General features: G+C 46.7%; 1 protein-coding gene across 1 annotated transcript in view; it reads right to left on the bottom strand.

Annotated features, from left to right (window-relative positions):
- Nucleotides 1-8,375, bottom strand: part of PKD1 (polycystin 1, transient receptor potential channel interacting) — a 191,341-nt gene extending 182,966 nt beyond the window's left edge. Inside the window, exon 1 of the mRNA XM_040356488.1 lies at nucleotides 7,947-8,375. Within this exon, the coding sequence (XP_040212422.1) occupies nucleotides 7,947-8,206 (260 nt within the window). The 5' untranslated portion in view covers nucleotides 8,207-8,375. The remainder of the gene's footprint in view (nucleotides 1-7,946) is intronic.
- Nucleotides 8,376-13,684: the final 5,309 nt, after the last annotated feature.

The raw sequence follows: 13,684 nt of genomic DNA on the forward strand, positions 1-13,684 counted from the left end.
GCTGGCAGGAGCAGGCGGACTCCGTAGCAACAGAGTCCGCCTCGTGTGAATGAGGCCTTTACGATGCTGTTCGTTCACTAAGGTTCTCTAACAAACCCCTGAGGGCTTCACAGAACAGCTGTATTTATACCGAGATTAAAATTACACACAGATGGACTCCATTTACTATTTTATTAGGTGACTTCTGAAGGCAATTGTTTCCACTAGATATTAGTTAGGGGACTGAATACAAATATACACCACACTTTTCAGATATTTATTTGTAAAAAAATAAAAATTAAAACCATTTATCATTTTCTTTCTGCTTCACAATTATGTGCCACTTTGTGTTGGTCTATCACATAAAATCTCTTTCAAGGCACTGTAATATCTTTTTTTTTTCCTTATTATATATATATATATATATATATATATTTTATTATCAATTTATTTAAGTGTGCACACATTATACATACCACAGGGACCAGTTTTGTTTTTTCATATATAACAAGGCTGGGATGATGTGCCGTAACCCATAGCAACCAGTCATTGATCACAGTGTGCACAGAAAATGACAGACGATCACTAATTGGTTGTTCAGGGGCCCCTAGATTTTGTCTCCCCCCTATTATACAAAGCAGACAGGTTGGATCTGTGTCGGCGGGGATGTCAGATACAACAGAAGAAAAAAATCTCATCTGAAATATCAGCGCAGCCAAAGAACTCCCTGACAATAATAATAATAAATATAAATACAATCAGATATTTTGTATCCATGTTTATTCCTCCCCCCCCCCCCCGCACTCTGACCAATCACAGGACGGGGATCTGCACAGTCTAGTATGTCAGAGTTAAAAAGTTTTTTAAGTTTAGGGAAAGTTTTTAAAAGTTTTTAAAACTCTGTAAAAGTTGGTAAACAAAGCTGCCCTGAGCTGTAAGACTGCCAGGAGGGTTCAGGGGGTAGGGGGGTAGAGGGTGCATGGTAGAAGAGGTACAGGGTAGTGGGGTGCAGGAAAGAAGGGGTGAAGAGTAGAAGGAGCGCAGGGAAGACGGGATGTTGGATAGAAGAGGTGTCGAGTAAAGGGATGCAGGGCAAAAGGGGGGGTGTAAGGTAGAAGAGGTTATGTTAGGGGGGTAAGGGGAGTAGAGGGTAAAAGGGATGTAGGATAGGGGGTGCAGGGAAGAAGGGGTGTAGGGTCAAAGGGGTTATGGTGGGGGCTATAAGGTAGAAGGGGAATGGGGTAGATGGGGTGCAGAGAATATAGTAGGGGTGCAGGGTATGGGGGTGGAATAATACAGAAGGGGTGCAGGGTATAGAGGGTTGGTATAAATCATTAGGATGTACTCACAACATGGTGACATTGTTGGGGAATGAGGATGGTATAGTACGGAAGGGGTGCAGATTATAAGGGGGGGGTGGTATAATAAAATATTGGGGTGTACTCACTGCACAATGAGATATTGTCAGGTTGGGGGGTTTTATATATATATATCATTAGGGGTGCAGGGTATGGGGGTGGTATATTGAAGTATTGGGGTGTACCCACAGCAGAGTGACATTGTCAGGGTATGGGGGGTGGAATGCTATGGAAAGCGTGCAGGGTATAAGGCCGGGAGGGGGGTCTTATAATAAACTATTGGGGTGTACTCACAGCATGGTGACATTTCTGGGTATAAGGTGGGGGGTGGCATAAGGTGTATACTTATATAATAAAGTATTGGGGTGTACTCACAACACAGTGACATTGTTGGGGTATTGTGGTGTGGAATAGTACACTAGGGGTGCAGGATATTTGGGGTGCCATATGGGGTATAGTAAATTGGGGGTGCAGGGTATTGGGGTGTACCCACAGTGACATTGGGGGTGGTATAGCACATTGGTATGGGGGGGTACCCCTATATCTTAGTATTGGGGTGTACTCACAGCACAGTGACATTGGGGGGTGGAATAGTACATTGGTATGGGGGGTCCCCCTATAAGTCAGTATTGGGGTGTATTCACAGCACAGTGACATTGGGGGGGGGGTATAGCACATTGGTATTGGGGGTACCAATATAAGTCAGTATTGGGGTGTACTCACAGCACAGTGACATTGGGGGGTGGTATAGTACATTGGTATGGGGGGTACCCCTATAAGTCAGTATTGGGGTGTACTCACAGCACAGTGACATTGGGGGGTGGTATAGCACATTGGTATGGGGGGTACCCCTATAAGTCAGTATTGGGGTGTACTCACAGCACAGTGACATTGGGGGTGGCATAGTACATTGGTATGGGGGGTACCCCTATAAGTCAGTATTGGGGTGTACTCACAGCACAGTGACATTGGGTGTTGGTATAGTACATTGGTATGGGGGTACCCCTATAAGTCAGTTTCGGGGGGGAAATTAACAGCACAGTGACATTGGGGGGTGGTATAGTACATTGGTATGGGGGGTACCCTTATAAGTCAGTATTGGGGTGTACTCACAGCACAGTGACATTGGGGGGTGGTATAGTACATTGGTATGGGGGGTACCCCGATAAGTCAGTATTGGGGTGTACTCACAGCACGGTGACATTGGGGGGTGGAATAGTACATTGGTATGGGGGGTACCCCTATAAGTCAGTATTGGGGTGTACTCACAGCACAGTGACATTGGGGGGTGGTATAGTACAAGCAGAGTATGGGGGGTACCCCTATAAGTCAGTATTGGGGTGTACTCACAGCACAGTGACATTGGGGGGTGGCATAGTAAATTTGTATGGGGGGGTACCCCTATGAGTCAGTATTGGGGTGTACTCACAGCACAGTGACATTGGGGGGTGGTATAGTACAAGCAGAGTATGGGGGGTACCCCTATAAGTCAGTATTGGGGTGTACTCACAGCACAGTGACATTGGGGGGTGGTATAGTACATTGGTATGGGGGGGTACCCTTATAAGTCAGTATTGGGGTGTACTCACAGCACAGTGACATTGGGGGGTGGTATAGTACATTGGTATTGGGGGTACCCCTATAAGTCAGTATTGGGGTGTACTCACAGCACGGTGACATTGGGGGGTGGAATAGTACATTGGTATGGGGGGTACCCCTATAAGTCAGTATTGGGGTGTACTCACAGCACAGTGACATTGGGGGGTGGCATAGTAAATTTGTATGGGGGGGTACCCCTATGAGTCAGTATTGGGGTGTACTCACAGCACAGTGACATTGGGGGTGGTATAGTACAAGCAGAGTATGGGGGGTACCCCTATAAGTCAGTATTGGGGTGTACTCACAGCACAGTGACATTGGGGGGTGGAATAGTACATTGGTATGGGGGGTGTGATACATTTGCCTATATGTCTCAGTTTACTGCTCCCTGCTAGGCAGGTTATTGATGTGCTAATGTCCCCTCACTATTTCTAAAGGTTAATTGATCTATTGTGTTGTGTGAAGGAGAGCTGGGTTTAAGTGGCTTGTGTTAATTATTCTGATTGCTTCATTGTGGTAATTATCTCTCTATATGCGGGGTCGAGCGGTCTGGTTGATGTATTCAGTACAGCTAGTGCTCAGCGTCATTGATGTCATTGTCTAAAGAAAATGTGTTTCAGCATCGGCCCCGTCGTGTCTACCTAGTCATCTGTATGGAAGCCCCAGTGTGAGGGGGGCGGAGATTTGTCATTGTAACAGTTTTGGAAATGACATATAAGCTGTGTGTTATAACATTAAAGTCTGTGTTGTTCAAGCAGTAAGCTTGGCATGTGTGGCTTTCTGGGCGATTCCAGGGATATCCCTCCTCGTGGAATATTGGGGTGATTTTCGTTATGGGAAGAAGGGAACGTTGACGGGGATATCATACCGATACCGTCACAATTGGTTGGTAGCGGTGGGATTTTTCCCTTCTATTCCCCTTCACACCCGGATTCCAAGCAGACACTGGAAGAACTACTGGAAGTTCGTGGAAGGATTGCTAGCAACAAAACCAAGCGGGTCATCATAGCAGAATCAATGGAGCTAGACCAGGAGGACGGGATTGCAGCAACGCCAGCAGTACAAGAGATGGAGACACCAGTGATTCAGGAGGAGGAATCGCCAGCCAACAAGCTAATGAGAGAGAAGCTAGCGTGGTTCGGCCCGAACCCAACGCCAGATGTGGTACTGAAAGTGATGGACCTGTTAGCGAAGGAGGCTAAAGAAATAAGAGACGCGGAGCTACAGAAGGCTAAACAAATAAGGGACGCAGAACTACAGAAGGATAAACAAATAAGAGACGCAGAGCTACAGGAGGATAAACAAATAAGAGACGCAGAACTACAGAAGGCTAAACAAATAAGGGACGCAGAACTACAGAAGGATAAACAAATAAGGGACGCAGAACTACAGTTAAAACTGGCAGCAGTCCAACAAGCAGCCGCACCTTCTCCGAACAGTGAGTACAGCACAGCAGACGCAAGGAAGATTCCGTTTAGCGCTTTTAAAGCTTTTGATGAAAAGGACTGTGAGATTGATAACTTCCTGGCGGATTTTGAGCGACAATGTAACCTACACCGAATAGCTAGAGGAGACTGGGTTGCAATATTGTCAGGCAAACTGTCAGGCAAAGCTTCTGATGCTTTCCGGACCGTGCCAGATCAGGATATCCATAGCTACGCCAGGGTTAAAGAAGTGCTCCTGGCTCGTTATGCAGTAACCCCAGAGTCCCACCGACAGAAGTTCAGGGACTCACGCAAAACCACGAAAGACTCTTATGCGGAATGGGCATGCCAATTGTCCCGGTCGGCCTCTAACTGGGTTAACAGCAGCCAGGCCACCACCGCAGAGGACATTTTGCAACTAATGCTCCTGGAGCAATTTTACAATCACATCCAGACGGACGTCAAGGATTGGGTGAGAGATCGCAGGCCCATGACTCTACCAGAGGCCGCGAAGTTGGCGGATGAATATGCGGATACTCGCAAGACGAACCAGGTCACACCACAGGAACAACCTCCACCACAAACGGTGCCCTCACACCCACCAACCGCTAGATACCAACCTCCTAACAGACCGGTGACATCTAGCCCTCGCTATCATCGCCAGGAGGGCAACGAACAACGCTGCTTCCGGTGCAAACAGCTGGGTCACTTCAAGCAGAATTGCCCCATGAATGACAACACCAGGTCAAATTGGTCTCAACCTGGGTACCGCCCACCAGCAGCAGCCCATTGTGTAGACTCGGCTTGGGATCCAAAGGAGCTGGGTCAGGAAGAACCATTGGGCACCCCTTACGAAGCCCTCATGGTACAATCTGTTATTACGGACAACAGGGAACACCATTGTCAGCTGGTCATGGGCGACAGCCCTGAGCCGGAGGGGCCCTGGAGGGAGCTGGGCAGAAAGAGGCACCGCCGGCCACCCTTCAAGAAGAAGAGGTCCTGGAAGCCGTATAACAAGCTGACCTGGGAGGAGAAGAAGCGACTGGAGGAGAGGGAGTCGCAGCGGGCGTCCCAGATGCGTGCCGAGATGTTCGCCAAGGGCCCACCGGTGGCCCCTTACACCACCACCCAGTTCCTGATGATGAAGGACCATGTGGAGAGCCTGCAGGACATGAGCAAGCAGGAGCTGATCCGTGAGTACATAGAGCTGGAGGAGTGCATAAGCCGCATGGAGGAGGAGAACAACCACCTGAGGTCACAGCAGCATGAACTGGAGAAGCTCCAAGAGGAGAACCGGCGGCTGCGGAGGGAGCAGGGGGTGGCTGACCTTATGGGGCTCTGATTCCCCCCCCCCCCACCGGACTCTGAGCACCAGTGCTACAGCATTTCAACAAATATAACTTTTTCTTTTTATGAATCTCCTGGGATTGTCACTTCAGAGCCATAACCTGCCCCCTCCCATAGCGGGACACCTAGACGGCGGCGCACAGACCCATTCGCTGTCTTCACACTGACTTCTGGTGACTTTGCAGATCGCACAAAGACTTGGGGACTGACCGGCGTGTGATCTGACGACCCGGTGGCATACCTGAGTCGGAAGCAGTTGCCAAGGGAGGTCAGTCATGCCAAACGGAGTTAACCTCTGACTAATAGCTCTGAACCCGTCAACCCTACTGGACCAGGGAAGGTCCAACCGGGTTTGCCGGAGCAGGGAGCAAAAGGGGGGCCATTGTGATACATTTGCCTATATGTCTCAGTTTACTGCTCCCTGCTAGCCAGGTTATTGATGTGCTAATGTCCCCTCACTATTTCTAAAGGTTAATTGATCTATTGTGTTGTGTGAAGGAGAGCTGGGTTTAAGTGGCTTGTGTTAATTATTCTGATTGCTTCATTGTGGTAATTATCTCTCTATATGCGGGGTCGAGCGGTCTGGTTGATGTATTCAGTACAGCTAGTGCTCAGCGTCATTGATGTCATTGTCTAAAGAAAATGTGTTTCAGCATCGGCCCCGTCGTGTCTACCTAGTCATCTGTATGGAAGCCCCAGTGTGAGGGGGGCGGAGATTTGTCATTGTAACAGTTTTGGAAATGACATATAAGCTGTGTGTTATAACATTAAAGTCTGTGTTGTTCAAGCAGTAAGCTGGTCTCATGTGTGGCTTTCTGGGCGATTCCAGGGATATCCCTCCTCGTGGAATATTGGGGTGATTTTCGTTATGGGAAGAAGGGAACGTTGACGGGGATATCATACCGATACCGTCACAGGGGGGTACCCCTATAAGTCAATATTGGGGTGTACTCACAGCACAGTGACATTGGGGGGTGGTATAGTACATTGGTATGGGGGGTACCCCTATAAGTCAGTATTGGGGTGTACTCACAGCACAGTGACATTGGAGGGGTGGTATAGTACATTGGTATGGGGGGGTACCCCTATAAGTCAATATTGGGGTGTACTCACAGCACAGTGACATTGGGGGGTGGTATAGTACATTGGTATGGGGGGTACCCCTATAAGTCAGTATTGGGGTGTACTCACAGCACAGTGACATTGGAGGGGTGGTATAGTACATTGGTATGGGGGGGTACCCCTATAAGTCAGTATTGGGGTGTACTCACAGCACAGTGACATTGGGGGGTGGTATAGCACATTGGTATGGGGGGGTACCCCTATAAGTCAGTATTGGGGTGTACTCACAGCACAGTGACATTGGGGGGGTATCGTACATTGGTATGGGGGGGTACCCCTATAAGTCAGTATTGGGGTGTACTCACAGCACAGTGACATTGGGGGGGTGGTATAGTACATTGGTATGGGGGGGTACCCCTATAAGTCAGTATTGGGGTGTACTCACAGCACAGTGACATTGGGGGGTGGTATAGCACATTGGTATGGGGGGTACCCCTATAAGTCAGTATTGGGGTGGTATAGTACATTGGCATGGGGGGGTACCCCTATAAGTCAGTATTGGGGTGGTATAGTACATTGGTATGGGGGGTACCCCTATAAGTCAGTATTGGGGTGTACTCACAGCACAGTGACATTGGGGGGGTGGAATAGTACATTGGTATGGGGGGTACCCCTATAAGTCAGTATTGGGGTGTACTCACAGCACAGTGACATTGGGGGGGTGGAATAGTACATTGGTATGGGGGGTACCCCTATAAGTCAGTATTGGGGTGTACTCACAGCACAGTGACATTGGGGGGGTGGAATAGTACATTGGTATGGGGGGTACCCCTATAAGTCAGTATTGGGGTGTACTCACAGCACAGTGACATTGGGGGGTGGAATAGTACATTGGTATGGGGGGGTACCTCTATAAGTCAGTATTGGGGTGTACTCACAGCACAGTGACATTGGGGGGGTGGAATAGTACATTGGTATGGGGGGTACCCCTATAAGTCAGTATTAGGGTGTACTCACAGCACAGTGACATTGGGGGGTGGAATAGTACATTGGTATGGGGGGGGTACCCCTATAAGTCAGTATTGGGGTGTACTCACAGCACAGTGACATTGGGGGGTGGAATAGTACATTGGTATGGGGGGGGTACCCCTATAAGTCAGTATTGGGGTGTACTCACAGCACAGTGACATTCCCAGGGACTTGGTCCAGCTCTTGCAGTCCTCCTCCGGAGCAGTTCACCAGGCAGGTCGGTGGGTCGCACGTACAGTTGCCCGGGCAGGGTTGGCACCATGTGTCGGGGGGTGCCCCCGATCCGAGCCCCAGCAGGAGCCCAGCAGCAGCGGCCAGCAGGAAGAGGGGGCAGACCCGCAGAGCCCGCACAGGGGGGGAGGCGCCATCTTTCCTCCGGACTCCAGCCTGGCCATTTCCACAATGCATAGCTCACTCACATCGCACGGGATCCCCTGCTGCCTCCCACAGACAGCCAGCACCGGAGAAGCCCGCTAGTCCCGTGTCCGGAGGCCGGCTCTCAGCGGAGGAGAGCGCTCATTGTCGGGGCGGCTCTTCTCACTCGCTGGGTCGTTGTGTCTTTTCTGTGTCCTGGAGGGGAGGGAGCTCACACTACCCTACTATGGACACTAGGTGGCGACCGAGAGAAACGGCCCGTTCAGATGGAATACAGGTGGCGCTTTTATAAATGGCCGGTAGAGGGCGCTGAGAATAAATGCAGTATTGTTCCAAGCAGGATGCAAAATACAGTCATTAATGATCTGGTAGAAGTTTGAGGATCCAGTTATTTATAGAGAGAGAGAGATGACTCTCAGTTACCGCTAGAAGAGATAGAATAGAACTGTATTCATAAAATATGGGATTGTCACCAGACCCTAGGAGCCTATTTTTATATACAAAAAAAAAATTAAACTCAGATTTATTTTACTTTTCAGACTTAAAAATAGTAAAAAAATAAAGGATCTTAAAAATCTGCAGTTGTATGTTACACTTGTTTATTTTTTTTAATGCAAATCCAAGGAAAAAAACTGAGGAGAAACATGTTGTCTCCTATAAGGGAATAATTTCCTTAAATTACACTTTTCGCTAGTTTTACTAACAACGTTTTTTTTTTGGAAAGTAAAACAAATGTTTAACCACTTCAGCCGCGGGAGAATTTACCCCCTTCCTTACCAGAGCACTTTTTGCGATTCGGCACTGTCTGCAACGCTTTTACTGACAATTGCGCAGTCGTGCGACGTGGCTCCCAAACAAAATTGGCGTCCTTTTTATCCCGCAATTAGAACTTTCTTTTGGTGGCATTTGATCACCTCTGCGGTTTAAATTTTTTTGCGCTATAAACAAAAATACAGCGGCAATTTTGAAAAAAAATCAATATTTTTTACTTTTTTCTATAATAAATATCCCCAAAAAAATCTATAAAAATTTTTTTTTTCCTCAGTTTAGGCCGATACGTATTCTTCTACCTATTTTCGGTAAAAGAAAATCGCAATAAGCGTTTATCGATTGGTTTGCGCAAAATTTATAGCATTTACAAAATAGGGGATAGTTTTATTGCATTTTTATACCATTTTTTTTTTTTTACTACTAATGGCGGCGATCAGCGTTTTTTTTTCGTGACTGCGACATTATGGCGGACACTTCGGACAATTTTGACAAATTTTTGGGACCATTGTCATTTTCACAGCAAAAAATGCATTTAAAATGCATTGTTTACTGTGAAAATGACAATTGCAGTTTGGGAGTTAAACACAGGGGGCGCTGATGGGGTTATGTGTGACCTCATCTGTGTTTCTAGCTGTATTGGGGTGGCTGTAGGTGTGACGTCATTGATTGTGTTTCCCTATAAAAGGGAACACACGATCGATGACGGCACCACAGTGAAGAACGGGGAAGCTGTGTTTACACACAGCTCTCCCCATTCTTCAGCTCTGGGGACCGATCGCGGGACTCCAGCGGCGATCGGGTCCGCGAGTCCCGCAGACACGGTCACGGAGCTTCGGACTGGGTCGCGGGTGCCACGACCCACAGCTGGGCATTATACAATCATGTACAGATACGTAATTGTGCCCAGCCTGCCAACGTATATCGGCGTTAGGCGGTCCTTAAGTGGTTAAATAACACGTTTTTACCTAGTTTTACTAACAACGTTTTTTTTGGAAAGTAAAACAAATGTTTAACCACTTCAGCCGCGGGAGAATTCACCCCCTTCCTTACCAGAGCACTTTTTGCGATTCGGCACTGCGTCGCTTTAACTGACAATTGCGCAGTCGTGCGACGTGGCTCCCAAACAAAATTGGCGTCCTTTTTATGCCACAAATAGAGCTTTCTTTTGGTGGTATTTGATCACCTCTGCGGTTTTTATTTATTGTGCTATAAACAAAAATAGAGCGACAATTTTGAAAAAATTCAATATTTTTTACTTTTTGCTATAATAAATATCCCCCAAAAAATCTATAAAAAAAATTTTTTCCCTCAGTTTAGGCCGATACGTATTCTACATATTTTTAAGGAGCTTAGTAAATGAGCAGTAGCTCTGCTGACTTCCATAATCCAATCGCATGCAAGCAAAAATGCTGTTTTTTTTTTTCATATTCCTTGCATGTGATTGGGTATTCTTTGCATAGTGATGCTTTACCTCATTTACTAAGCTCTGGAGCAGTTGTACTAGCAGAGTACAAAAGCACTTTGCAAAGTGCACAGCCTACAGTGTTTTCCTTTAGTAAATCAATCCCTTTGCTACAATGTAGTCGTGAGAGTACAGCTTGTATAACAAAGTAAATTTGCTGTCCCATACTGGCCATGTTATTTTTTTTCTGGCTGTGCATAAAAATGCTGATAACCTGCTCTCTGAATGCAGATTTGTATTTTTTTTTTTTTTAGGGTTAATGCACACAGGGCTTAACCACTATTTTGCGATTCGGCACTGCGTCGCTTTAACTGACAATTGCGCGGTCGTGCGACGTGGCTCCCAAACAAAATTGGCGTCCTTTTTTCCCACAAATAGAGCTTTCTTTTGGTGGTATTTGATCACCTCTGCAGTTTAAATTTTTTGCGCTATAAACAAAAATAGAGCGAAAATTTTGAAAAAAAATAAACATTTTTTATCAGTACTGCGACATTATGGCGGACACTTTTGACACATTTTTGGGACCATTGGCATTTTTATAGCGATCAGTGCTATAAAAATGCATTGATTACTATAAAAATACCACTGGCAGGGAAGGGGTTAACACTAGGGGGCGAGGAAGGTGTTAAGTATGTTCCCTGGGTGTGTTCTAACTGAAGGGGGGGGTGGACTGACTGGGGGAAATGACTGATCGCTGTTCATACATTGTATGAACAGATGATCCGTCATTTCTCCCCCTGACAGGACCGGGAGCTGTGTGTTTACACACACAGGTCCCGGTTCTCGCTCTGTAACGAGCAAACGCAGGTGCCCGGCGGAGATCGCGCCCGCCGGGCACGCGTGTCGGCACCAGGGGCGAGCGGGGGGCCCGCGCGCGCACCTATTGGCTGAAATGCGAGATGACGTATAGCTACGTGATCTCACGCAGCCAAGCCGACCTGCGGCGGCTGGTCGGCTAGTAGTTAAGAAAAGCCTTTTTTACAGGTATTTGACTTTTTTTTTACAGCCTGTAAAAGAACCTCTAGGTTAGCCTGTGTGTCCATGCACACTTAAGTGTTTACAGGTATATTAAAAGAAGAGCGTTTACAGGAAAAAAAGAAAAACGACTAGTGAATTCAGGAGAGGACATTTTCAGCAGAAAAGCATTTATTCTAATGCCTGGAATACATTAATATTCAACAACCAATGTCCAGTAGTTCTTTTGCTTCCCATGGCTCTACCGTCTCTGTCATGCTGCATGTGACCCTCTGTTGCACATTCACTCATATAGCCCAGGTTCACACTGACAGCGGGATTGAAATCGTGTGAGTTCAGTTGAACGCGTCGCACTGATTTGATATGTCAAATCGCATGCCAAATCGCTGCAATGTGAACCTAGGCTTAAAGAGGAAGTAAGCCCTGATGGGTTTTACTTCCTCTTTGTTTCCCTGCAAAGGTAAAGCATAATGGGCATGGATCATATAGTAGCTCATTATGTGTCACTTACCTGAAACCAAAGCCTGCGATGTCATTGCCGTCCCCTCTTCCACAAAGTGTCCATCTTTCACCCTCTTCCCCGCCAGTCACGGAACAATCTCCTTTAGAAACGGCACAATCGCCGTTTCTAAAGGCTTCTTAAGTGCGCCTGCGCCGTTATCTACGACGCTTGCGTCATAGACATTGGCGCTCATCTCTTTTGTAAATATCTCCTAAACCGTAGGTTCTCAAAATAGGAGATATTTAGAGAACCTACAGGTAAGCCTTAATCTAGGCTTTCCTGGAGGTAAAAGTGGTTGTAAAGGGTTTACAACCACTTTAAGGTGCCTTGTTTTTTGTTTTTATAATTTTTCTGATATATCACTTGTTATTGATATTCTTAAAGCAGACCTTTCCTCTGTTTTAATAAAATTTCCTACCGCATGTGGCTCTGAATGCTGTGGCGAAATCATTTAACAATGATTTTTTTTTTTTATAGAAAATTATTTTTACTTACTTTACTTCCTTGTCATCTTAGGCAATGGTGACAACATAGCCAGGAACTCACAGTTGCCTCTTGGGAAGGCTACGACACCATTTCCTTCCAGGAATACCTTCCATCTTAAGAGCGAAATCCTGAGACATGTTTTTTTTACAAATGACTCTAATGTAGTATGGAGCATTCGCAGGATGAGGTGCATGACATTATGCGCCTCATCTCGCACATGTGCGGCGCGATTTTACTCTACACTATGACATTGGTGAGTTAAAAGCCTCCCCCTCCTGAAATATCCCCCCCCCCCCAGCAGTGTAATTTGGTTAAGTGCATGATGAGGTGCATGACATCATCAGTGGGTTAGCATAGACGCAAAGAAGAAGCCGCCCCCATCACAATCAAAAATTATTACACATTTCGGATATATTCTGCAGCTCTGCACAGAAAATACCAAGCCAGTCATACTAGTCTTTGCATCAGAAAAGCTCACACTCCAATACCCCCACCAAAAACACACACAAATATTATTATACATTTATATAGCTCTGATATGTGCCACAGCGCTGTACAGACAACATTAAGACAGTCATATCAGGTTTTGTACCAGAGGAACTCTAATGTCCCCTCCACAGTCACACACTAAACTAAACAGACTAGGCATCTATCCATAATGTGAAACATGTTAGCTTTTTTGTCCCCTATGTCCACTTTCTACCATTGATTGCAGTGTTGCATACATTTTTGGATGTTATACAGTTTTGGATTTTATCCTTTGTTCATTTTGTTTCAATAAATCGCCTATCAGAGTGTGGCAGTCCAGGAACATTTATTTTTTCCACATTATCAATTTTTACCCCATGTCCACAGGTACAATCAACACTTCTGTTATTCAACCCTGCTATTATATATGTGGTTGCTAAACTTATTTTTAACACCCACCTAACTACCTGCCCCCTGGACCCTGTTCACTCTCAAATACTGCAGTCACCCTCTGAGGCCTCGTACACACGACGGGACATGTCCGATGAAAACGGTCCGCGGACCGTTTTCATCGGACATGTCCGCTGGCGGAATTTGGTCTGATGGCTGTACACACCATCAGACCAAATTTCCCGCGGACACCGAACGCGGTGACGTGGCCGCGCCGTCGGCCGAGCGGACATGTCCGGTGAGTCGTACAGACGACCGAACATGTCCGACGGACAGGCTTCCAGCGGACATGTTTCTTAGCATGCTAAGAAACATTTGTCCGCTGGAAACCTGTCCGATCCGCCGGAAAATTGTCCGGTCGGCCGTACACACGACCGAACATGTCCGCGGAAACTGG

The sequence above is a fragment of the Rana temporaria genome, chromosome 6, assembly GCF_905171775.1.
Source record: "Rana temporaria chromosome 6, aRanTem1.1, whole genome shotgun sequence".
Taxonomy (NCBI): Eukaryota; Metazoa; Chordata; class Amphibia; order Anura; family Ranidae; genus Rana; species Rana temporaria.